The sequence below is a fragment of the Mytilus galloprovincialis genome, chromosome 3 (genome assembly GCF_965363235.1).
Source record: "Mytilus galloprovincialis chromosome 3, xbMytGall1.hap1.1, whole genome shotgun sequence".
Taxonomy (NCBI): domain Eukaryota; kingdom Metazoa; phylum Mollusca; class Bivalvia; order Mytilida; family Mytilidae; genus Mytilus; species Mytilus galloprovincialis.
Genome location: NC_134840.1, coordinates 28708031 through 28735916, shown reverse-complemented (window position 1 = coordinate 28735916; position 27886 = coordinate 28708031). Strand labels below are relative to the sequence as shown.

General features: G+C 30.4%; 1 protein-coding gene and 1 long non-coding RNA gene across 2 annotated transcripts; both read right to left on the bottom strand.

Moving 5' to 3' along the window:
* Nucleotides 1–7914: 7914 nt before the first annotated feature.
* On the bottom strand, nt 7915–23771 carry LOC143067626 (betaine-homocysteine S-methyltransferase-like). The gene is made up of 7 exons (XM_076241016.1): nt 23636–23771; nt 19052–19119; nt 18325–18488; nt 16862–16962; nt 11443–11607; nt 10843–11045; nt 7915–9231 (listed from the first exon to the last, which is right to left on the bottom strand). The coding sequence occupies exons 1-7, from the start codon at nt 23705–23707 to the stop codon at nt 9072–9074; spliced, it is 933 nt and encodes a 310-aa protein (XP_076097131.1). The 5' UTR covers nt 23708–23771; the 3' UTR covers nt 7915–9071.
* On the bottom strand, nt 14373–16626 carry LOC143067625 (uncharacterized). Its single transcript, XR_012975987.1, has 2 exons — nt 16490–16626; nt 14373–15008 (listed from the first exon to the last, which is right to left on the bottom strand). It is a non-coding gene; the product is annotated as an uncharacterized LOC143067625 (long non-coding RNA).
* Nucleotides 23772–27886: the final 4115 nt, after the last annotated feature.

Genomic DNA, 27886 nt, shown 5'->3' with positions numbered 1-27886 from the left:
CTTTTCCCGATATGTCACAGTTTGACACCGCGAAAATAACATTATACCCCTATTGCCTGGTTATGAGGGTAATAACAAGTTTGCTGTCCCTGAGGTAAAACTGTTGTTTGAAACGAAGCAATATGCACAAAAACACGACTTTTGAAGTCATTAAGTGTTTTATTGTACTAGTATTCAGAAATGGTTAACGATCAAATTGGGTTACTTAGATTGAAATTCAAAACAGTGTGGCTGTGGCCATTGATTGACACATTAAATTCATCCATTGACTGGGACAATTTAGGTGAACGTTTGTATGTAACGATCATTGCTCACTGTGTACTTTTTAAAGACACTTAAACTATGGGGTCACCAAAGGTCCTCAACACCTTAATAAAGTATTTCGAAAAATTAATCAGGAATAACACGATGTTTTGATTTATATCAATTGTATAAATCAAAACATAAAGGTTATTCCCGATTAATTTTTCGAATTATTTTATAATTAAAGGCGTTAAGAAACCTTTGGTGACCCCACAGTTTAAATGTCTATCGTAGGTACGTCGTGAACAGTGGTCGTTACAGACACACGTTCACGTAAATTATCCCAGTCAATGGATGAATTTAATGTGTCAATCAATGGCCACAGCCACACTGTTTTGAATTTCATTCTATTATTGCAAATTTGATCCGTGTAATTCAATTCAATACTTTTCTTTTTATGATACTCAAGTTTTGAACACAAGTGAGCATAATTGTATTCTACAGTGTATTTCATTTAAAACAAAGATTTGTACTTAGTTCTATTTTTTAGTACTACGGTCATGCACATTGTCCAGTTTTTTTTCATATTTGGTCCAGGTTATTTTTTCAACAAACAAACAAAATATGATCATGAAATGAGGCATTCGGGATTTTTTAAACTGATTTCTTTTTCTTCGTTTTAAAAACGTTTTCATAGTAATTTTGTTAAGGACAATAATACTTGATCATTAAAAGACCACCAATCATGTATCTTAAATGTTCATCAATATCAACCCTTGTTTAATGTAATACCAACTTTCTGGTAGTACATATAACCATAACCTTCAAGCTTGCAATATCATGGAACAATAACGGTCAAAAGAACTAACAACACGGGAGGCTCAAACATTGTTCATGCTTACTTGTTTTAGCTTGTAACCAATTGTAATTGTCATCTGTTACAACAAAACAAAACAAAACAAAATAAAACGAGGACAACTGAAATCATGTTATATAAAACAGACCGTCGGAGACACATTTCAATATTAGCAGGTTACATACTTTGGGCTTGCTTTCAGTTCCTGGAAAGATTCTCTGATGTAGTCTTGTTTATCATTGTTATGTATGTACTACTGTTTTTATAGAGTTAAGTTTTTTTTTCTATACGATATCTTTTACGGTATTCTTTTTTGTAAGGGTTTTTGTCATTTTAGTTTATTGTTGATGGTTTGATAGTCTCTGAAATCTTTCCTAGACTGGGACAAATAAGAGCTTATATATTGTATCGACGCTTGTTTTAAAACTGTAAAATAGTAAAAAGTTTAAATGCAATTGCTAGATTTCTTTTCGGTTTTTTTTTATCGTTTGTTTGCAGTCTAATATTATATCCCACATCTCCCTTTAAATAATAATTATAATAAAAATAGATGTAGGGACTTGGCACCAGCAAATATGGAATGACTTTTTCTTTGAAACAGCAGGGTTTACAAATACATACCTATGAAACAATTACATCAACAAAAATAATTTCCTTTGGGATGCTCTCGTTGTGATACTAGAGGTTTAAACAAAGAAAACGGTTACTCACACAGTGTAAGATACTTACTGAATAAAAGACACTGTAACATCTGATTCAGAATAAATTACGGATTCACAAAAGTACAAAGGTGAAAATATGACCTGACATAACTCATAAAATGTTTTTGGTTCCTCATTAAAATTCATTAACATCTTTGTCCTTGCACCTCTACCATTTGATAGCAAAGGTATACTGGGTACACTTCATTTAAAACCACCCGTGCAAAATCTTGCATAAATTGAATACAACTGCACCCATTTATATTTTTAACGGTTATATTTTCGTATTTAATTGAATTAATTATTTTTTAGTTCAAGTTCATATTCAAACTCATAGGTAATGTTAGTGTTGTTGAATCTTTTCTCTTTAATGAAAATCACAGCTTAACTTAAATCATATTTTGTGTGAATAAGGTCTCTTAACTTCCTCATAAATAGATTTTCTTAAGCTATTATTATTTTTTTTTGTAATGCCACCCACAAAGTAAGTTTTTTGAAACATTTTCTTGATATTCAAAATTTTGCATATTTTCACATTTTTTTTAAACAGTTGCTGCATCTCAGTTATTAATAGGATTTAACTTTCCAAGTCAACATCTAACTTCATTATATAGGTTTTACCGACTTCTAAATTGTATTTTCAACATGTAAAGTGAATTCATGTACATATGTAATAGGACGTTATCCTCATTGTGTATATCTAATTTACATCATTATATTTTGGTGTATGCAAAATCATAAGTTTCAATAGTTTAGAAAAGGGCAGGAGTTTGATTTTATTTTATGATAAAGCATGAAAATTGCGGAATACCAAATTAAATATAATGACATCAAGGTATAAATAGGTTCATATCAGTTGATCAGAAATTACATATTCCTTTCCTACAATTGGATTATCTCTGTAATATTTAACCACTTAAACTTTATATATTTTATCTATCCAAGAGCATTAACTAAAAAACCTTGTTGTTTAAGACTTTTTACAATTATCTTAGATAAATGAAGGCTTGAGAGCTAATATAGTGAAATTTCCAACATAAATAGAAAGTGTTTCCTAGGGGAATAACTCTTTAAGAAATATTTAAAAGTCATTGGTTTTCGAAGTTGTTCAAGATATTTCTATTATAAATCTTCAATGAAGATTTGATAAAAAGCTGAACAAGAATCGTACACATGAGAGTGCTAACAATATAATATAATTCAATTAATCATTTAATATTTCCATTGGGCACCACTCTTTTAAAAATAATTGATCTGCACTGATTTTCAAACTTGTATGAGACATAGTTGATATAAACCTTATTAGTTTTATAAAAATCTGGCAAGAACTGTTCACATGAGAGCCTTAACAATGAAATTTCACAAACATAACTCTTTAAAAAAATTGATTGGCACTGGTTTTAGAACTTTTCAAGAACATTGCTGAAAGAAACCTATGATATAAGTTTTATACAAATCTTACAAGAATTGTTCAAGAGAGCGCTAAGAATACTGGACAGATGGACAGATGCCTCATATTTCTATGGTCCCCTGCATGCATTGCGCATAGGACAAACAGATTATTATTCTTTATGAAATATTTTTCATAAGTGCGTAAACTGAATATATATATCTATACATTTAGCTAAAATGTGTTATACAAAGACTTGTAAAGTAATTCATGCCTGTGTGGTAGAACAAATTACTATGGAGGATTTAAATTATTATATCATTCAGTGATATCAGAGACATATAATAATTGTATTATATGTCTCTGGTGATATTAATCCATCATCAATGTCAACCAATCTTTACAAATTTAAATAGTACTTTTCAACAATTTTAACAAAAATATATGCTGCACGCTGTTCAAGGCTGGTGTATGAATATCATATCATGAGTCTTCAATGCAATGTAATTATTGATAACTAAGTGATTCCAGGTCCTATGAATTACATATTCAGCACATGAAATCCTACTTAATCTAAAGAAAAATCTAGAGAAAATAACTAAAAATGTGATTGACAAAACCTGCAAAAAAAGATGAACTGAAATAATGGAAGTTATTTAAAATCTACACTTGAACTGTATGTTTAATGTTATCTATTCAATCTTATTTTCAATATACCACATGGATTTTTACATTGTCCTTTACAAACTAGAAATATTAATTTACAAGTCAAGCTACTTGCACTGAAATTGAGTTTTCTTGATGAATGGTGCAACTTGGCCCTTTAAAATCTATATTCAGAATCATATTAATGTTATGTGCAAATTATTTAGTACCAGATTTGTATACCAAATTAACTAGTTTCCAATGGATGAAATACAACCCTATCCTTACATGTAATTATGAGTTGATCAGGTTCTGCTGCTTCTTCTTATTGCCATGGACTAAGAGGAGAAACAGTAAAACTTATTTCAAAGTATTAAGACGGTGTACGGTAATACATGGATCAAAACAATAACCTCCATATATCAAAGTATTAAGACGGTGTAAGACAGGGATCAAAACAATAACCTCCATATATCAAAGTATTAAGACGGTGTAATACAGGGATCAAAACAATAACCTCCATATATCAAAGTATTAAGACGGTGTAATACAGGGATCAAAACAATAACCTCCATATATCAAAGTATTAAGACGGTGTAATACAGGGATCAAAACAATAACCTCCATATATCAAAGTATTAAGACGGTGTAATACAGGGATCAAAACAATAACCTCCATATATCAAAGTATTAAGACGGTGTAATACAGGGATCAAAACAATAACCTCCATATATCAAGGTATTAAGACGATGTAATACAGGGATCAAAACAATAACCTCCATATATCAAAGTATTAAGACGGTGTAATACAGGGATCAAAACAATAACCTCCATATATCAAAGTATTAAGACGGTGTAATACAGGGATCAAAACAATAACCTCCAAATATCAAAGTATTAAGACGTTGTAATACAGGGATCAAAACAATAACCTCCATATATCAAAGTATTAAGACGGTGTAATACACGGATCAAAACAATAACCTCCATATATCAAGGTATTAAGACGGTGTAATACAGGGATCAAAACAATAACCTCCATATATCAAAGTATTAAGACGGTGTAATACAGGGATCAAAACAATAACCTCCATATATCAAGGTATTAAGACGGTGTAATACAGGGATCAAAACAATAACCTCCAAATATCAAGGTATTAAGACGGTGTAATACAGGGATCAAAACAATAACCTCCATATATCAAAGTATTAAGACGGTGTAATACAGGGATCAAAACAATAACCTCCATATATCAAAGTATTAAGACGGTGTAATACAGGGATCAAAACAATAACCTCCAAATATCAAAGTATTAAGACGGTTTAATACAGGGATCAAAACAATAACCTCCAAATATCAAGGTATTAAGACGGTGTAATACAGGGATCAAAACAATAACCTCCATATATCAAGGTATTAAGACGGTGTAATACAGGGATCAAAACAATAACCTCCATATATCAAGGTATTAAGACGGTGTAATACAGGGATCAAAACAATAACCTCCATATATCAAAGTATTAAGACGGTGTAATACAGGGATCAAAACAATAACCTCCATATATCAAAGTATTAAGACGGTGTAATACAGGGATCAAAACAATAACCTCCAAATATCAAAGTATTAAGACGGTTTAATACAGGGATCAAAACAATAACCTCCAAATATCAAAGTATTAAGACGGTTTAATACAGGGATCAAAACAATAACCTCCAAATATCAAAGTATTAAGACGTTGTAATACAGGGATCAAAACAATAACCTCCATATATCAAAGTATTAAGACGGTGTAATACAGGGATCAAAACAATAACCTCCATATATCAAAGTATTAAGACGGTGTAATACAGGGATCAAAACAATAACCTCCATATATCAAAGTATTAAGACGGTGTAATACAGGGATCAAAACAATAACCTCCATATATCAAAGTATTAAGACGATGTAATACAGGGATCAAAACAATAACCTCCATATATCAAGGTATTAAGACGGTGTAATACAGGGATCAAAACAATAACCTCAATATATCAAAGTATTAAGACGGTGTAATACAGGGATCAAAACAATAACCTCCATATATCAAAGTATTAAGACGGTGTAATACAGGGATCAAAACAATAACCTCCAAATATCAAAGTATTAAGACGTTGTAATACAGGGATGAAAACAATAACCTCCATATATCAAAGTATTAAGACGGTGTAATACAGGGATCAAAACAATAACCTCCAAATATCAAAGTATTAAGACGGTTTAATACAGGGATCAAAACAATAACCTCCAAATATCAAAGTATTAAGACGGTGTAATACAGGGATCAAAACAATAACCTCCATATATCAAGGTATTAAGACGGTGTAATACAGGGATCAAAACAATAACCTCCATATATCAAAGTATTAAGACGGTGTAATACAGGGATCAAAACAATAACCTCCATATATCAAAGTATTAAGACGGTGTAATACAGGGATCAAAACAATAACCTCCAAATATCAAAGTATTAAGACGGTTTAATACAGGGATCAAAACAATAACCTCCAAATATCAAAGTATTAAGACGTTGTAATACAGGGATCAAAACAATAACCTCCATATATCAAAGTATCAAGACGGTGTAATACACGGATCAAAACAATAACCTCCATATATCAAGGTATTAAGACGGTGTAATATAGGGATCAAAACAATAACCTCCATATATCAAAGTATTAAGACGGTGTAATACAGGGATCAAAACAATAACCTCCAAATATCAAAGTATTAAGACGTTGTAATACAGGGATCAAAACAATAACCTCCATATATCAAAGTATTAAGACGGTGTAATACACGGATCAAAACAATAACCTCCATATATCAAGGTATTAAGACGGTGTAATACAGGGATCAAAACAATAACCTCCATATATCAAAGTATTAAGACGGTGTAATACAGGGATCAAAACAATAACCTCCATATATCAAGGTATTAAGACGGTGTAATACAGGGATCAAAACAATAACCTCCAAATATCAAAGTATTAAGACGGTGTAATACAGGGATCAAAACAATAACCTCCATATATCAAGGTATTAAGACGGTGTAATACAGGGATCAAAACAATAACCTCCATATATCAAAGTATTAAGACGGTGTAATACAGGGATCAAAACAATAACCTCCATATATCAAAGTATTAAGACGGTGTAATACAGGGATCAAAACAATAACCTCCAAATATCAAAGTATTAAGACGGTGTAATACAGGGATCAAAACAATAACCTCCATATATCAAGGTATTAAGACGGTGTAATACAGGGATCAAAACAATAACCTCCAAATATCAAAGTATTAAGACGTTGTAATACAGGGATCAAAACAATAACCTCCATATATCAAAGTATTAAGACGGTGTAATACAGGGATCAAATCAATAACCTCCATATATCAAAGTATTAAGACGGTGTAATACAGGGATCAAAACAATAACCTCCAAATATCAAAGTATTAAGACGGTGTAATACAGGGATCAAAACAATAACCTCCATATATCAAAGTATTAAGACGGTGTAATACACGGATCAAAACAATAACCTCCATATATCAAAGTATTAAGACTGTGTAATACACGGATCAAAACAATAACCTCCATATATCAAGGTATTAAGACGGTGTAATACAGGGATCAAAACAATAACCTCCATATATCAAGGTATTAAGACGGTGTAATACAGGGATCAAAACAATAACCTCCATATATCAAAGTATTAAGACGGTGTAATATAGGGATCAAAACAATAACCTCCATATATCAAAGTATTAAGACGGTGTAATATAGGGATCAAAACAATAACCTCCATATATCAAAGTATTAAGACGTTGTAATACAGGGATCAAAACAATAACCTCCATATATCAAAGTATTAAGACGGTGTAATACACGGATCAAAACAATAACCTCCATATATCAAAGTATTAAGACGGTGTAATACACGGATCAAAACAATAACCTCCATATATCAAGGCAAGAATTTTATAACAGAACAAACGAAAATAAATGAATCCACTGGAATATTATAATTCATATACAACAGAAACAGAATTTATTTTATATTCTATACAACATTGACTTTCCCATAATACACATTATGCAATACCTATTTTTTCAACATTAAACATTTTAATGTGTACTCTAGAAATATATGTTTAACACTGACATTAATTTCATAGAATAAGTAAGCTGATTGTAATAAAATGCAATTATATTATTTTTCAAAACTGCTCAAAACAGCATAGAAGAGAAATTCATGCATACAACACAAAACTTCTTTTACAAACAATATGCATCGTAAAACTTTTTCACAAATAATAACTTAACATGACAAATTACCAAATCTTTTTCTTTAATTAGGTTTATTAATTATATTGTCTGTATAATGTCCAGTAACACAAAGCACATACAAATCATGGTGATGAATTACAATACTTAATGCTTTTAATATAAATTGTAGAAACCTTTGGGAAATTCAGTATTATAGCTTTTTTATATTTAAAAAATATCTATTATATTCAGAAAAAAAACTGCATTTGTGAAAAGAATTAATTTTGTTGTTTCAAATTCACATTTTGTCACAATATGTGCTTTAAAATTTTCTTTTAAAAAAAACTAAAAATCCTATATTTGATTTCAAATGTAATATTTAAAAGCATGTACTTGATAAAAACTGATAATAGCAATCATATTATTTTGACCCACTACATAATGAAATGCAACATTCACTTTGAACACCTCAGAATATACCTGGATTGATTGATTAAATATTAGTGATAAACACTTCTTTCAGCACACTTGACTAGATCTTGGTTGCAGGCTTTTGATAGGTAAAGACGGAGTACCTGAAGAGAACAACCATTCTATAGCTGAAAAAAAAAACGGAAATATCAGAAAGGTGCATGTGATTTGGTCATGGATTTCACTTTTATTTTTCATTCTATGAATTTGGTGTTGATGGCAGCTCTTTGATAAACTGCTAATCAGAGCAATTTAAAGCCTGAGTGAAATGAAGTCCAAGTGGTTTGTAATCACACATCTTATTAAAGCCACAACTAAGCTTGATGGTCCAATTAAAAAAAGCAAACAAGCTTTACCCACTGCATGAACCTATATTTTCATCTGTATAAAACCAAATAAACTCCAAGCATGAGTCAAATATGCTTTAAAAGCCCTGTCTTGTCCTTTCCTTTTTCAGTCCTTTTCCTTTACATAAGCCTTTATCACTTTAGCCATACTAGCTATATCAGGAGAAAAGATCTGACAACATCCTCCTATCCATGTAGCTCCTAAACCTATCCACTCTTCGATTTGTTCTGGTCTAAGGGGAGACGACTCTGCTCTACCATACCACCTTTAATAAATAAAAAAGTATAAATGTTGATCAAAGGGAAAATAATATAAAAATATGGATATACAATTTTGATAAATTTTGACACAAGGAATTAATTCAGGATATTTATGTTTTTTTGCTATGAATTTGTAATGTATTTTGGTAATCATTTTAAAAATTCATTTCATTCTTTTCAACAAAGAGATTCATTTGGAACAGCAAAATAATGTTACGTAACAAATTTCATTAAAATCCCTAGTAGAAATAGATGTTATTTTCAAAATTTGTGATAGTTTCACAAAAACAATATTCTCGCTCTTATTTCAAGAATAGCGATTTTTGGCACAAGGAATTCAATTTGTTACCTAAACAACAAATTTTTAAAAAATCCTAGAACAAAAATCACATTTTTTTTTACAGCAATTAGTTTTCAACATTTTCACAAACTGGATGGATACCTTCCTTTTATAGATATGAACACTGTGCATAAACTATTGAAATTGGTTGAGGCAATCTTGATTAATCATACAACATAAGAGGTTTGAATAAATTGACAGACAGTGTGATTAAAAAACTATAACCTTGTGCAAACTAGTTTGCAGGGGCTTTAATAAAGAGATATAAAGATATGTAGAAATAACTTAGGTAAGATAAAACTGAATATTGTTTGAAATAAAGTAGAATCAAGGCCATATTAAATGGTGTGTCAAGGTCAATTGAACCCTGTTTAACAGACATGTATACCTTGCAATGATTCTATATACTAAATAAGTTTTACTAAAAATAACTAAAATCATCACGTTATAAAAGAGCAACAAGTACACAAAGTAAAGCTGTCATTGAACCGTAAAAAATAGTTCAAGGAAAGGTACTCATTTAAGGACTTACAAAAATATCAGACCATGAGGCATCGGTATACTAGATATAGATTATTCAGCTCTACTACCTTCTAAAATACAAAGCTCTATAGAGAAAGCCAGAATTTCATCATGAATGTCTCACATTCTTCAACATTCATCTATGGTAAGACAAAAGAAAAATTGAACAGAGAAGGAATTAAATGATTTTAAATATACCCTGGGAAAAAACAAAAGACATGCTTAAGATAAGTGTGTAACAAGAATGTGTCCATAGTACAGGGATGCCCCACTTGCAATATCATTTTCTATGTTCAGTAGATGGCGACATTGGGGTAAAAACTTTTTATTTGGCATTGCCATTTGAAAGATCATATCATAGCAAACATGTCACGCAGTGTTCTCCCCACAACCTTTAGCATCATGGTAATGTGATGATATATTTCTTGAATGTGATGCTATCTGACTTATAAGTTTTGTTATGAATGTGATGCAATAATTTTCAGAAACAAGAGTGTACTTAGTTTCAATTGGATTGGATTTCAACTTCATCAAAAACTACTTTGACCAAAAGTGTTAACCTGAAGAGGGCCAGACGGACGCACAGACTTAAAAACCTAATGCCCCTAGGTGAGGCATAAAAATGGTTATAAAACTAAAACATAAGTATTTTCCAGTGTATAATACCAAAAAAATTGGCTCTGAAACATTTCAAAGAAATAAATATGATTAAATATGTTTCATCAATAAGAATCAGTTGTTAAAAAAATTATACCCTTTTTCTGTAGACCAATCTTCTCCACTGTTAGGTTTAATCATCACAGGTTTAGTTAAGTTTAAATGCTGTAGACTTTTCAATAAGGGGGAGATAAGTCTTGGATGAGTACAGTTAATACCAACAGCCACAACATTGTTGCAGGATACTACTTCCTTTACTGCATCTGAGAAAACTTCACCACAACCTGTATGATTTTCATCCTATTTATCATGAAAAAAAGAAAAAGAAAATACATAAAACAATATGTAAGAAAAGTAAGATAGTAATCAAATGCATACAGGCTAGGTACATCTGTAAATATTCTTCATGATGGAGGCAATATTTTTAACAATTCAGCTTTACATTTATGTTTCCATTAATTTTTATTGCTTTTACTGTGATCTCTGCTTGCAATAAAAATGTTACCTTATAAATACCTCCTTAAAACATCAAATAAGTACTAATAATCATTTCCCTTAATACCATTAGATTTTTGCTTTTTTCTCATTAATATCCTTTTTTTCCTCCATGTCATTATATTTTCTTTAACATATCAAGTATAATAGGACTAATACATGTGACCAATACTGATAAAATAAAATATTTATCTTCACTTACTTTACATGTATATGATACCCAACACTTTATTCCTGGAAATTCTTCTGCTAATAAATCTACGACTGCTTTTCCCTCAATGGACGAAGGAATTGTTTCTATTGCAATATAATCTGGGTTGGCCTCAACTAATGCTTTTATTCTCTGCCTGTGGCAGTCTTTAATTTCCTGATAAAAAATAGTAATAAATAAAAATATATTAAATTAAAATGCTTTGCGTTCTTGACCTATACAGTTTTATTATGTAGTTATGCAATTTTCAGATATACTTAATTTTTATGATAAATTTCAGCCTAAAATTGTACATTCTCTTTCATTACCCTTCATAAAATGATTTTGTTTAAAATTTTCATACAAATTTCATAAACAATCAAAAACATTTTTTTCGTTAGATTATTGTTATGTCAATTTATTTGCCTTGAAAAAAGTTAAATAAGAAATTTCATTTCATACAATGGGAGACAACTCTTTTTGGATTGAGTAACTAATGTTTTTGTAGACCTTAGTATATGGAAAGACTATTTGGCCACGCTTTAAATAATAAGTATATTGTAACCAATTGATTGTAACATCAAAATGACTAGCCTGTATAACTATAAAGTAATAAATAAATACAAGAACCCTTTTTGAACAAGCTCGCCTACCTAAAGCAATCCACATGATTTATACAATATTTTTTTACAAGTCTAACTTCTGCAAAAATTAATCATTATGTCCCCAATTCATTAATTTTATTAACAGCAATATATCAAAATTTAAAAAGAACTGATTGAACAGATCATCAGTTATGGATTGGTAAGCACATGAAGTAACATTTTCCAAAAGACTATAATTCTTGAACAGCATAAGAAAAAAGGCTTCATCATGAAAAATATGAAACAATTTAAACAAGAAAACTTACAGCCTAATTTATATCAAAACAATTAACCATAAACAAATATGACAGACATGAACCAGAGACATATAATACAAGAGATTGGCAACTCGGCGAAATCCCGTAATATCACACGGCCACATTTAAATCTCGCGAGATCTCTTTGGGTAATAGAGTTATTATCAAAGTATTAAAAGTACTCGAGGTAATGGTGAATGTTTAAGCATAAATTAACTGTTTCGGTGTTAAATTTAACATAATTAATTAAATAATTTGAGTTCATACATTCATAATTATTTATTTCAATGTCCTTTTAATTTTTATTTGTATTATTTGCATTATTGAAAAAGAGACGTAATTTGATATTGAATTAAAAAAAACCAATATTAAATAATTAACACTTAATAAATTGTATCAGAGTTCATTTTATTTGATACTTTCACAGTGGGTTTCTTTTAAATATACACCTGTCTCGGACACTTAATTTCACAGTGTAACATGTATATTAGGCTTGAATTATTCGATGGTCAGGTAAATCACAACCTGTTAAAACTGAAGAGTTTTATTTGACAGCTGGTACACAAGAAGTTGTTACACCACAGGTGTCCACACTATTTCCGAAAATACTATTTACAAAATATATAAAATTAATTAATGTCAGTGTAGAAAAAAATAATTAATTTGGTTGTTTGTCGTTAATCATGATCGACTTCGTCTTATATTCATAATTTGTATAGATCATTAAAAATTGAATACTTATTGTGTTCATTATTATTTGGGCTTGTATTAAGTTTTTTTCTATGATTGTCGGTAAATTGTTTTCTAAGTGTGTTTTTTTTTCAAAATCTACATTATGAGCTTGCATTGAGTTTTTTTTTTTTTTTTATGGTTGTCGGTTTATTTATGGTTTCTCCTTTTCACGGATTGTGTATTTAGGACTTACATTTAATGATCAATTAATAGAAAATGGCAATATAAGTCTCACTTTTGACCTCGAATAGAAAGAGATTAAACCATATTTTAAGTGTAAGGAACTGATACATATACGATAAAGATTCAGAGCAGCAGGTATTGCTGCCTTTTCATGTAACAATTTTTGTAAGAAGAAACATTTTACTATGTTATACTTCTGTCAGCTTGGTAGGTTGACTTCAAAGCATACCCCTTTTTCAATGCCACATTGATATCTAAATGTTTCGAAATGTACACGTTTCCCTTCTTTCTTTCTTTTTAACTTTTGGACTAGTTAAAATCTCCTTTTAGTTTTGAAACGGACATGCACATGTGTAAATAGTTTTACAACTATTTGACTTGATTTGTAAGTTAAAACCTTTTTGTTTTACTTTATACAAACTGCACGAAAATGCGCCTACCTTTGTTGTTGATCAGGCTGATTTAATTGATGGTTGCCTAACGTCCAGTGGAAAATATTTCATGGCATATTTTTAATATATTGATGTGCGAGTGTATGACATTTCTTTTCTGTACAGTATATGCAATATAATATTGAATCTCCACAAGAAACCAAATGATAGACATTAACAACTGTAGGTAACCATAAGGCTCTTAGCAATGAGTAAAATTCATGCTGCACTGCAAACTATACAAGGTCTATTTACATGTATGAAAAAGGTTTAACAATTCAAACAAGAAAACTAACCGCCCGATTTATGTACAAAATAATCCAAATATGATATACAGCAACAAACCACAAGTGAATTACAGGCTTCTTACTTTGGAAAGACACAAAGAAGTACAATTTTATGTTTTTGTTTGTTTTTTGTTTGTTATGTTTCCCCCCCCCCCCCCCCCCCCCCCCCCCCACAGTAAGCATCTATAAATCATATAAACCAATTAATTTGGTGTGGCTTTTGGATAAACCAAATTACATCATTCTGTATAAAACCACTGTCATACTTCCCATTATTCTGAAATGAAAAGGACCTGTCAGACTGAGAATCAGAACAAGTATTTATGTATACAATATATCTAGACTATCACTACACATCATTCCATCCTTTTTCAATAATTAAACCAAGATATAAGAGAACAAAACTCATTCCAGGTATAAATAATATTTTTATTATCAAACATTCACTTTTAATGTTACGTACTGTAAATGATAACTGAGAGCTTCGTGCTAATTTCCCTGCAACTGATCTGGTACAGTTCAACTGTATGCAAATTTCGGTATCTGTACAGCTAAGGATATATGTACATGTATCATTGATGCTAACTTGTAATAAATTGCATAAAGTCTGAAAGGGAGAATGGGAGAAAGGCAAGGTTCTTCATGTTCATTGTGTGTCTCATTCACTGCAAATATCTCAATAACAAATGTATTGTGTAATCAGTTGCTCTGTGCCTTCCAGTGGTGCAAGAAAAAAATCAGCATGGCAATCAAATTCAAGCGTACATATTTTTCATTCTCAAATGGCTGTTCTTTTGCTGCATAAGTGTGGTCTGAATTTTCATCTAACAAGAGTTCTCCTTTGACTTCTTCTGATGTAATAGAAATTTCCTCAGAACCAGAGATGTGTCATAATTGGATGATCCTTTTCATCTTCAGTGTGGATTGAAACTGCAACAGATATCTCCTCCATAATGGTATCAACAGCTGTCCATGGTCGAGGATTGTAACCTTTCTTTTTAACTCCTTTTGTTAACTTACTACATCTTTTCCTCTATTGGCATTCTAAATTAAAAAAAAAACATAACTTTAGAGTTGAAAAGAAATTTGAATTTGTAGAGCCTATTATACAACGTCTATTTGTCTTACTTTTAAACTTTACTTCCTACATGTATGTCATACAACATTCTGCAGGTTTTTATTATGCTAAATCTATTTTAAATTTCATTTTGTCATGTATGTACCTTTCAAGCTTGCTATTAGGAACAAATATTTGATATATTTGTCAATTGTTAAACATCGTACAGTGAACATACGTAACAATGTAAGTTGCTGACATCAACTTTACTTAGTGTCTGCTACTATCTCATGAGGGTCTGGAAGCAGGGGCGGATCAACCCAGGATAAAGGGGGTTCCAACCACATGTCCCCATTCAAATTCATTGATCATCCAAAAAAAGGGGCTGGATCTGCCAATGGGAAGGTGTTTACAAAAGGTAAACGGACAGAAAGTCACAAAATTGGTAGGACAAAAAGTCACAAATAATCCGTTGACAATTGTTTGTATATATAAGAGAAATATCTTTAAATATTTAATTTTTAATACATATATTCATATTAAAGTTTAATAAATGTGTCATTATATTTGAAAAATGAAGATTTATTTAATTTTAATCATGCAAAAGAAAGATTTCTTGGCACCATGAAGCCATTTAAGTGCCAAACCAGTTTGACATTTTGTTTTTTCAACAATTATTTGATCATTTTTTAATTGTTTTTGATAATTTTTGTTTACAAAGTTGGTTTATATACAATTGTTCAAGAATAGAAATAAGCATTTTTTTGTTCAAAGAAATAATCAGAAAAAATGAATTGTGACTTTCTGACACTGTCCTACATTCATACAATAGGAGTATTGGAATAACTGCATAAATTGAAATCAGAAAAGTAAAGACAAGAGGAAACATTTTATCAAAATATAAAGATTGGAGAATGATGGGGTGCTAAAATAAATAAAGAATGGAGAATAATGGGCAAAATTTATAAAGAAAAGAAGAATATATTGGGAATGTGTACATGTCCATATGGTATACACATATATGCCCCGCTGATCTTATTTTAACAAGATAACATTTGGAATTTATACAGGCTCATAAAATTGCATATTTATTCGATAATTTCTAAGTTTTATGAAAAAAAGGTAATCCTCGCATAGCTGGATTTGGGTATCAATGTGAAAAAAAATAAATCACCTTTGATGGTATTTTATGAAAACACTATTTGATAAAAATATACGAAAATAGTATTATTTTAACGGGATAACAATCGGGAGTAGAATAACACTTTAAAATTGTATATAAAATCGTAAATTTTAAAGTTTTATGGAAAAAAAATGGTGGGCCACACCGGTTCTACAGCAATAAAGAGGGGAAGCTGAATGGACCGAATTTAAATTGGTCTGCATTTGATTATTATCATCATCTCAGCACATTATAGTATAAACATATTGGTAGAACTAGTTAAATGTATCTTTTGAATATACTTACATGCTTTAGCTGTGAAAGCAATCGACATAAACGAGAAAACAAATCTGTAAGCGTATCGTCTCTTTTAACAACAATGGCGGAATTTTCTCATCTCGATCCTCCTTCATCCCAGGTCACATCATAATCACAAGCACTTCCGGTGGCCAAGTGATTTCATTGGCCGTTATATAGACTCTACTAGAGTTGCCAATCTCTTGTATTATATGTCTCTGCATGAACCAATGAAAACTACTGAACTGCAGGCAGTTGAGTTGGGACAGGCATATAAAGAATGCATAAATGCAAGTTTATTTTGCCAACTTCCAATTATATTGAAATAGGTGACTTGCAGATAAGTTGGTGCACAATATCTTAAATCAATCTACAATGTACCTGAACTGACATTTTGTCAATATAAGTCCCTGTATATTCTGATCCATTATGTAGTATAGCACCATAAGCTCCAACTGATCCAGCTACCTTTGCTGTGTAACCTTAAATTAATAATACTGTATTTAGCTATTAAGTGATACGGCAACATTAGCCAATGCATTTTTAGTCAATTTGTGATCATTGTGAATTGTTGTGTACATAATAAATATTATATGTACCAATTTCATTTCATTTAGATATGCATTTTTGCTTGGAAGCTATTGTTGCTTTTGAATCAAACTCAATTTTTCTTGTATGCTTTTGTAGGTTGTATTTATAACATCGTGCTGGTTTAGTTCTATTTCACTTTATTTTTGTATACTAAGGTGCACTTTTGTTTAAAACTTTTATAACATAAGGAAATGTACATGTGGAACAGATACAGATAAGTAACAATATTTTTTAATACAAATATGATGACAATCTGACCATAGGTTTATCAGATTGTATTTGTTTGGTTTTTGCATGATAGAAATAAGTGTTACTATGTTTCACCAGCAAACCAGAAGATAACTTAAAAACATTACGTTTATGGTAGTTTTCTAGTGGCGCCACCCCACACCCACAAATATTTTTGCTGAAATATTTTAAATATACCATACTCTTTACTATTCAATAAAAAATTTCAATGGGCGATGGGTGTTGCCATATATGATTCAAATTGATCGGCATTGGAAACCCTGCATATGAAGTCATGTTATAAGGTAAAAAAAGATAATGAATTTCTGTAAAAAATAGAACTTAAATGAAATCTATACATATTTCAGACTTATATACTTATAATATATGATCCACCAACTCCACACTTTAGAACCTGATGGTCTTAACGGAAAAGACGAGAAAAGATACAGGAAAGATAAAGAATAATTTAATACAAAGCATCGTCCTTTTTATCCCGTAATATTGGCCAATGGACGTTGCTAACTTCAACTACCAATTATGTATTTTCAAGGCAGCTAAACCAAAGTGCAACATATAAATTGAGCTGCAAAATTTTCTTATTTTCTACATCTGATTTCTCTTGGAAAGATGCACGCTTGATAAAGCTAGTTGGTCTAGCGAAATATTGCGTTTATTTTCATCATTTTGTAAATATTTTAAACATTCTTATATTTACATACTAAATAGTGTGTTAAAATTACATTGTTAGGCAATCTATAATTTTATTTGTGTAATTGAATTAATCTCTGTACTGATTAATCCACACTCCCATAGATTTGTATGTCATGTGCTGCTATTTATAGGCACTTATAATATATGAAGCAGATATACATTTTTTTTTTTTTATTATACCTCCAAAAATAATACATTTAGCAAATCATACACAGCAAATTTACTTGAAAATTGTAAATGTTGCTATGCATTTCAGATTATTTTGATACTGGTATGTAATTTACAAATATTTTCAAATTTCCAAACCTCACCAGAAACTTTGCTAACTTCTTCAACTGCTTGTTGTGCAAGTTGAACACTCTTCTTAATCAAACTGTATGCCTGTTCTTCTGTTACCCCTGCATGTTTTACAAACCCTTCTATTGATGCTTGATAAGACCCAGTCAGTATTATCTCTGAACCAGCTTCTATAAAGCTGAAATAATACGAAAAGTATGAAGCCCTAGAATCAGCTGCTACAACAAAATTGATATACTTAACAATTTCTTTTTTCTTCATATAAATTGTATCACACAAAACCTCAGTAAAACTGTAATGTTTTTTTTACAATTCTTTTTGTTGCCTTCATGTCAAATATAATCTGATTTTTGGTAAGCTGTGTTTGAAATGCTGAGTTTATCATTTAAATGTTTTGCTACAGTAATCCTATGGTTTTAAGCTATCTAATACCTTGCAAAGAGTATCTAAAGAAAAGGTGATTGTATTAATAAGGTCTTGATCTTGTTAACATGCTGAAAGACTTTGAGCAACTTTATAGGATGAACTTCAATTAAAATTTCTTCCTTTGATATATTGTCAATTTCTTAGAACTAAATGATTTTTCCAACAGGTACTCCAGAATTCAATATCAAAAACTTTTTCAAATAGATTTCTTGAGTTGATAGAAAAAAAAAGGACAAACAGTTTGACAAATGAACTTTGTAAGAGTAGGTCAAGAGACAACAGCTGCCTATTTAAAATAGATTTATTTATTCTTACTTTTTATGGCACTGTACAAATGATGCTGGGTTAGTTTGAAGAAGTCTGGCTGACCAAAGTGGATCTTTCTGTAAAGTGAAGTACCCTTTAATGAAGTTTTAAATAGACATTATAAACACTGTAGAATGAAGCAAACATGAAACCATATGAATCAAACCCTGTCACATTTTTTGTTCTTATTGTGATATATAATATATATCCTTATTGAAAGATGATTTAAATACACAGCTCTTTTCAGGAATATTCCTCCTCATTTAAACTTTTTCCCCAAACTTGGGAAGCCAAGCATGTACAAGAATTCGTTCGGTCTTTAATGCGCATGCGCTTGTAATTGTCCATATACAGCGATTACTTTTACTATAGATTTGTATGGGCAAATAGTTTTTATACCCGTATTACTTTATGTTAACATTTGAATTTCTTCTTCGCGTGGTTAAATATAGTTTCTTTAAGGTTTGAACTGTTTAATGATGTAAATTTTATGAAAATAAGATATTTTAAACATCAGTCACTTTTGATTTTAAATTTGCTACCATAAATAGCAAAGTAGCCCTTTTAATGTATACAGAGAAGGCATTGTTTTGCGAACCCCTGACATCTGTTTGCTTCAATAAAAAATAGTATTCGTTATTTTCTTATTTTCGCGTGGATATTTTAATAATCTCAAAAGACAGGGAAATAAAATGGCATTTTTGTCTAAAAATTAACTTTTGTAATTCTCCCGTCTTTTTATGGTTGAAAATTGAAAATTGTCATGGAAAAGAGAATTTTACACGCTTGGATACGAAGTCATCGGAAAAAAAACTTATACTTTTATGAATTAGTCTGATTATATCTTTTAAGATTCCGATATACAATATAATTTTGAAAATATACATGTTTACTCTACATGTGACATTAAAGTAGAAATACTTGCAATACACAAGATATACATTTTTTGTATATTTTCCCCTTTTCAATCATGATCATAGAGTATAAAGTATACAAAGGAATCATTATGTTGAAAAGTGAACTTTCAACAATTAACAATCTCAATATATTTTTCATTACAATGACAAAAACAATTTGCTGGAAGCTTCCGAGAAAAACTTTGACAAAAGACTGGTGTAACGGATGTATGTGGAAATTAAAATCCTCCTTCGAATAAAAGAATAAGCTTCAATCGTGACCATGCATAAACATCAATTGGATAAGGTTCTTTGGTTGCACCAGTTATATTTTTTTAACAGAAAAAATGGCTATGATTTCTTGAATTATCAAAATTTCAATAACTATATTTCATGATTTTTCTATAACTGTAAGCTAACTAACAACAGTGACATATACTAATTGTTGTAGTATATGTCTCTGCTAACAATAATAATTTATCTTTCCTGAAAAAAAAAACACATATTAAACATCCCACTACTCAGAAGTATGATAAAGTTTGAAATATGTTTTAACAGAAATATTTACTAATTAACTGTTTAACAACTACATGTACTGCATAAACCTACACACCCTGGGATACCAATATTGATTTGTGTGATTCAAGTATCTTTGATTGTTCTCTACAGGGAGTGATGCGTGTATAAATATTGTTAATTTTTCACACTTTTCTTATCATTTCAAGTTGAACACTTTCAGAGTTTTATCTTTGACGAGTTTTTGATTTGGCTAAGTTAGCTACATGTATTTTGGAAGATACCCCGTGTTTACTAAATACTTTGTCATAGTTGAGATCCGTTACATATATTTCTTTGGAAATAATCATTATTATGAAATAATCATTAAAACGAATATGAAAATAAATTAAAAAAATACTCAAAACTGTTATATCTTTTGAAAAAGTTTAATTCGTAAAAATCACACAATGGATTGTTACTTGAATACACAACGACTAAAATCATAAAATCTCGCAGCATGGAGGTTTACATCTATTGTGTCAAATAAAAAATACATGTATGCAACCTTTTAAAAGGTTTTAACACGAAAATCAAGTTATATTAACATTTGAAACCAGGAAGAGTTTAACCAAACAAATTGAAGTCAACAGGGCCGAAGTAGTAGTAGATGGTGTAAGAGACAAAAATAACAATCAATATAATGAAATTATGTCCAGAATTGCAATATTTAAACAGTGACACTATAGTTTGGTTTTGATTATAAAAATTGGATCTCTCTTTTAGAATCTACTATACTTTATGCAATATCATAATTTAATTAAAAAGATGAAATAAAAAAAGGCCCAAGTGAGATAAAATAAACATACATTTTGTAGCTTCTGTAAGGAGTACAAATTGACTTTTCTTCCCTTTACACGCGTATTCCTCATTATAAACTTAAAGACATTGTAGACTTTTAAGTCAATCTTTTGTTAAGTGTCCATAGTTAAAACAACTGTCTTGCTTGAAGAACGGACAAATCACATTTTAAAAAACCTATTTATTCGATAAAAAAAAATTGGAACTGTGAAACTGACATGATGTTTGATTTTTTTTTCATTGACCAAATGTATGTTATGTTAGGTTGACTTTTTTTCAACTGATATCAATTGCATGCAATCCCATTAGAAATAATTATGAATCTCTTTTCATCGACATGCATGTTGCTTTGTTTTAACCAAGCTAGTTTTTTTCAATAAATAAGGCCGTTATGTTTTTCGTTTGACTATTGTTTTACATTGTCATTTCGGGGCCTTTTATAGCTGACTGTAATTTCCGCAATTGTTTAGTCACGACACAGTCTTTCGAATCAATTTGTACGTGTCTGCTAAATGTAAAATGAAATTATAAAAAAAAAACGAATGAAAACTTTTAGGATTAATGTATTTATATAACATTGAAAATATCACTTAATGATTGTGATGCGTTCAAAGCGCTTTTCTGTATTTACCGTTATCAATATCCAAAGTTATAACACACCCTACAATTAATTGGTTAAAGGTGTCTTCTTAAAACTAAGAAATATATAAAGTATCAGTATGATGACCATAAAATCAGTAGGACGTCATCGTTCACGAAACAGTAACATAAAGGTGTTAATTCTGTTTATTTATGTTTACCTTACTATCTTTACATATAAAACATGAAAAAGATCATAAACTGGAAATAGATATCCAACAAAATTTTATTTTATAAAACTTTTTATTTATTTTTACCTCAAGTATCAAAGAAGTCAAATCGATTTTGTTTTAAATCATTCTCTATTTTAAACTTGCAAAATTTAATAGACTTTATAGATGCATTTTGCTGTTTAAAGATGAAAAAAAGAAACAAACTTTTGAGTTAATATGAGTTTAGAATTTTTCTCTTTACCGATGTAATGCAGTGTCTTTTCTCTGTACCGATGTGATGCAGTGTCTGTATGAGATTCAAAATATATTTACTAAGTCCTTCAACCAGACATGGCAAAATACAATGTTTTAGGTGGGCAGATTTATTTCTTTTTTTGTTTTAAAATCAAATACTTTTCATTTTCTTAACAGAATTTGCATGTTTAGAAAAGTGTTCAAAAAATAAGAAATAAGCATGTTACACAATAATTACGCATCTCGTATAATAAAAACTAATTGAAATTATTATAATTATATAAACCGTAATAATCCTAATTTGATTCTAAACTCGGTTTTCTATTAAGATGACAAATTATTATACTATTGGAATTAAGCGTGGACATCGATCGTCAAACATTCAAAACCGTTGTGATCCGATATTTAATTATTTATGTACACAAGTTGGCGTGCAAAAATTTCGTTTCCCTTTATATGAAAATTGAGTTACCTCCCCTTTTTTAGTACGAGTTGTCTTTCTTGACCGAACTAATAGTTCAGTATGTACATTTTTGTACATATATAATTTTGACATTACTTAAAAACACTGCCTGATGAAGTGATAACTTTGCCCTAAATACTGCTATATAATCAATATTATAAAACAGAACAGCCAAAGGTCAACGTTGTCTGATGAAGTTATAACCCACGGGGGGGTAACTTCGATATTTTTTTGGTAGGGGTGTGCCATTTTTGCCTCAAAAAACGTACCCATTTTAATATAACATTCACTGAAATTCAGTACCTATAGTTATATAAATATTTAAGAAAGAATGACCTATACTTATATACAATATTTAAAATATGACCCATGCTTATATATAACACAAATCAGGAGACAAATTTCCGGGGTTCATTTGGGAACTTATTTGAAAGGTGAACTTTCAAATGAATTGATTTAATTTAATATAATAAATTAATTGAACATTTATATAAATAATGTAAGATTCTAAATAGCATATTTATATATGATATGTAGATCATACCCGAAATCAATATACAGTTATCAAACGTAAATGCATTTTAATATAGGATGTCATTAAAAAGGAGGGTCATTTTTATATAAAATCTCGCAAAATTATGACCCATATTTTTGGCACATCCCCGTATACCCAATAATAGGAAGTAACCCCCCCGTGTTATAACCTTACCCTAAATACAGTTATACATGAATAATCAAAAATCTATCATTATTGCTAAGATTCCTATAAGCATTGCGGAATTACTAAATGTAAATAGCAACAACCTATCGTAAAAATATATGGAAATTTAACCTCAATTAATTTGTTTCCCAATCTTGCAAGTTCCATTGACGTTCCACCATCAAGTATCTTTATTTTGGACATGCTTGCCTCTGTCTGTCTGTATCGATTGAGTTATGTTTTACTTTCAGTTTCACTTTACAAAAGATTTCCGAATGAACTTTCGGTATCTCTCGTGAAATATGTCGAGGATTGTCGACAGGGTTATTTATAGCCTTCCATTTAAATAGTCCTAATGGACTGAAAAAATGTGATGTAGGGATTAAGGGGACATTTGGGGGTTGGAAAGAGGGCTAGTCACTTTTTAATACTTCAGATGTGTGTTGTGTGTGTGTGTTTTCTTCTCTTTTCTTCTACTAACGCCCATATACTACCCAACTTTATACACATAACTACATATAAACACTAATGAGGGGGAATAGGACCTTTATCGGGACTCCGGGATCGGGTGTTTTTAAGCTCGGGATTTCGGGATTGACCCTTTCGGGATTCGGGAATCCTTTTTTTCGGATTTCGGGATGTCGGGATTTGCTTTATTTAAATTCGGGACCTCGGGATTTCGTTTTTTCAAGTCTGGGATTTCGGGATCAAGACCCCTCCTATCCCCCTCACTAATGAAAACCAAACTAAAGTTCAAATTGAATATCATACCCACCAAGGATTTGTCCTTGTACCCACACGACAGTGCCATGTGCTGAATAATTAATAATTAATAAGCAATTAATAAGCACAATTAAAGCATATAAAATAAACATAAAATGCAGATAAACTAACATTCATGCAATAGCTATTATAAAAGCACTAAAAGTAATTCAAGCATCTAGATCACAAAATTAAAAAATATGCCTAAAAAATTAAAAGCCACTGAGTATACAATATAAATAAATAAACTGATCTACAGCACACTGAGATCTGCAGGAGGAACACTGACACGAAAGTAGTGCCCTTCCAATTACCAACCAAACTTTTAAACTGACCCAAATTATGACATTTCTTCCCTCATTTTATTTGGCAGTTCGTTACAGAGTTTGGCTCCTGCATATTTGAATAAGTGTAACCCATGGGTAGTTGACCTTGATTTACCGTCCTGGGAACATCTGCTATGTTGTTCAGTATTTGTTAAAGAGTAATTACTTTTTTTAATTTCAATAAGTTCATGTAGATATAATGGACATTGTTTATTAATAATTTTATATACCTCTATCATTCTAATTCTTCTGATTTCTAAACTTGGTAATTTTGATTTAATTAACAGTTGTTGATAAGTACTACAATTATAGTCTTCATATATAAATCTTAGGGCACGCTCCTGTATTTCCTCTATTTTTCTGGTATTACAATCACCACAGAAGTGCCATATTACAGGACAATAATTAACATTTGACATGATGTACATGAATAGTATATAGTAAGTCTACCTAAATTTGTTAAATGTTTAACAATACGGTTAAGTACATGTGCCTTTTTACAAATGTTAAAAATATGGGCATCAAACTTAAGTTGATAGTCAATTGTTACACCAAGTAATTTCACTTCTTTTTCACAATATATAATATTACCATCTAAATTAAATGAAATTTTTTTATTTTAATTTTTCTTGCCTATGGCTATTGCCTGAAACTTGTCAGGGTTGCCCTTCATATGATTTAGACTGAACCAATTTATTAGCTTAAGCTTTCTTTTTCTAAAATATTTACCACAGTGTCTATATCAGAGTGTGAATATGACAAAGTATTGTCATCTGCATAATTATATGTAACAATGAACTGCTTGATACAAAATGAAAAAATGTCATTCAAGAAAATCATGATTAAAAAGTACAGGTCCTAATATAGAGTCATGCAGCACACCTTTATATATATCTTTCCAGGTACTTATAACTATACCAACTTTTACGTTTTACACATTGTTTCCTTTTACTAAAATAGCTGTCTATCAAGCTTATAGCTGTTTCAGATAGTCCATATGCCTTAAAATTTAAAATTAATAAATTATGAGGAAGGCAATCAAAGGCTTAATGAGATGACTACTAGTACTTATGTCAAATTCTAGGTTTAAGTCTAAAAATGGAGCAGAGGATCATGTAAAGGTTCCGATCTTATTAGATTGAAAGACGGGGAAGTGCTAAATCTCAAATTATAATGACTAGTCTGTAGAGAAAATGTATTTATTGTGGATTAATTCTGATGTTCAATAAGGAAATAAATACAAGGGAGTACATTATTAATATTAGTGAGTCTATGTCACCTATCCCATCATCGTGCTTGATGCAGAGAAGCTGGATCTATATGTTGCCTTCATCAATCAGATATTAAAATATGAACATTCTAGACATTTTAAGTAGACATATTAGACAAATTAGTTTTTGGTTATGAATCAATTAAGTAATTAGAGGTAGGACAAAGTGAGTTAATCATTGAGTAAATGCAGTTTCTCCTAAGAAGATGTGCAAGATAAAAAAAATAACAAAAATAACAAACATTTTTCATCATAAATTTTATTTGAAGTGCACCTGAGACTTTCTATGTTTTATCGAGAACTACCATGATATCTACCTTGTTCAAACTTTTATATAGAAGGAAGTACGTAATCGAGTATAATTTCTCCTCCGCTCAGGGGATCGCAACAAAATAAGATATTCTTAAGTCTTGAAAGAGCAATGGCTACAGAGCTTTCCATCAGAACAGTTGTGCATTTGGAATCTCACTGATCCTCATAGTATACTGATACAGAATTGTTTTGTATAAAAAATTAAAGCTGTAATTGCTTAATATACTAAGTAATTAATTCCACTATTTTCGAAGGCCTTAATTGAACAATTTATTATCAGGTTTTTAATTGTACCAAGTGTGCTGGTAAGAAGAATAGACAATTTAGTAGTGGAACAATGGCTTGAAGACGAAATAAATTTATATTTGTAAGGTGTTTTGTGTAGCTTCGGAAGCCAGTACATAGTTGGGACTTTCATTGTATTTGGCTCTGCTTGTAAAGCGGTAGCTAAAAGTTCATGTTTGTTACAGATGTCGTTTTCTGAAAATGGAGTCAGTTGGAATGTTGGTGAATTGGTGATTTCTTTTTTCAGAACCTCAATGTAAAATTTACGTCAAACACTTTATCGGCCGGGACAAAAACAAATTTCTTGGCTAGTTCTTTTAGTTTATGTTTGATACGAGAAATAGGTTTTTTGTGGTTATTGTTAATAGCAAAATGTTCTTTAAAATGTTGAATACGTATATCAACTATCTTCATTACTGAATTAAAAAAAGAGTCCAAAGATTTTTTGTCAGCTTTTTCCCGTTTTATCCATTTCATACAGTAAGTATGGAGTGAGTCGTGGATGATATTACGACACTCATTCCAATTAATAATTGACGGGGACGATATTTAGGTCCTTTACTGAGGAATGATTTTAACTCTCGGTCTTGAACGATGTTAAGATCTCCTGTTATAACATGGGAAATGGGTCCATAAATATATTCGGAGGTACTACAATTACATGAAGTAGGTGTATTTTCACTGATATTAACATCTTTACACAGTTGACTATAATTAAACACAAATTTCCGGGTAGATTTCTTGTAAATATAACAAATAAGAGGTAGCTCAGTATTGTCAAAATATCCAGGAATTTGTTCTTTAACAGAATGGTCGTTAAATATACCGGCAATATTTACAAAATCAAAACCTTTATTGACATACTTTATTTTAATAAAATGTCTTTTATGATCTTCAGGGCGATCAATTTTGGGAAATAGTTTAGAATAACAATATGCCATAATAATTTGAACAATTTCATACTTAGGACTGCTATATGAAATTGTGTTGCAATCCTCCAAAATTTTATTTAACTTATTAACCGGTAATGAACAGAGTTTCGTTAACAGATAATGTCTTCCGTTGTTTTTTGAAATAGAAATTAGGTCCGAAATATTAGTATGATTAATCCGAAATTTTCTTTGATTGCGATTTGTTCTACGGCCGTGAGAACGGTTTTTACGAACAGTTTTAGAAACTATATCCAAAATGTTAACGGAATCGGTTCTAGATATATTACCAATTCCAATGATATTATCATTAAGACTGTTTGTAATTTTTTAATCCAATTTAATTCAATTGTTTTCCGTGATCGTATAAACTTTGAATGAGATTCACAGGGCTGCTTATTTACTACTTCCAAAGGTTGAATGGCTAAATAGACAAGACAAGACAAGACAAATACTTTATTAAAGTCTCACCACTTGTTACATATAAAATATACAGCTT

What these genes read in the sequence shown, in the direction of transcription:
- LOC143067626 (XM_076241016.1), bottom strand. Translation starts at nt 23,707, where the DNA reads ATGTCCAAAATAAAGATACTTGATGGTGGAACGTCAATGGAACTTGCA. An exon ending in TGGGAAACAAATTAATTGAG is followed by an intron (nt 19,120 to 23,635) that starts GTTAAATTTCCA and finishes TTCACTTTACAG; the next exon opens with AAAGATCCACTTTGGTCAGC. An exon ending in AGAAGTTAGCAAAGTTTCTG is followed by an intron (nt 16,963 to 18,324) that starts GTGAGGTTTGGA and finishes TATTAATTTAAG; the next exon opens with GTTACACAGCAAAGGTAGCT.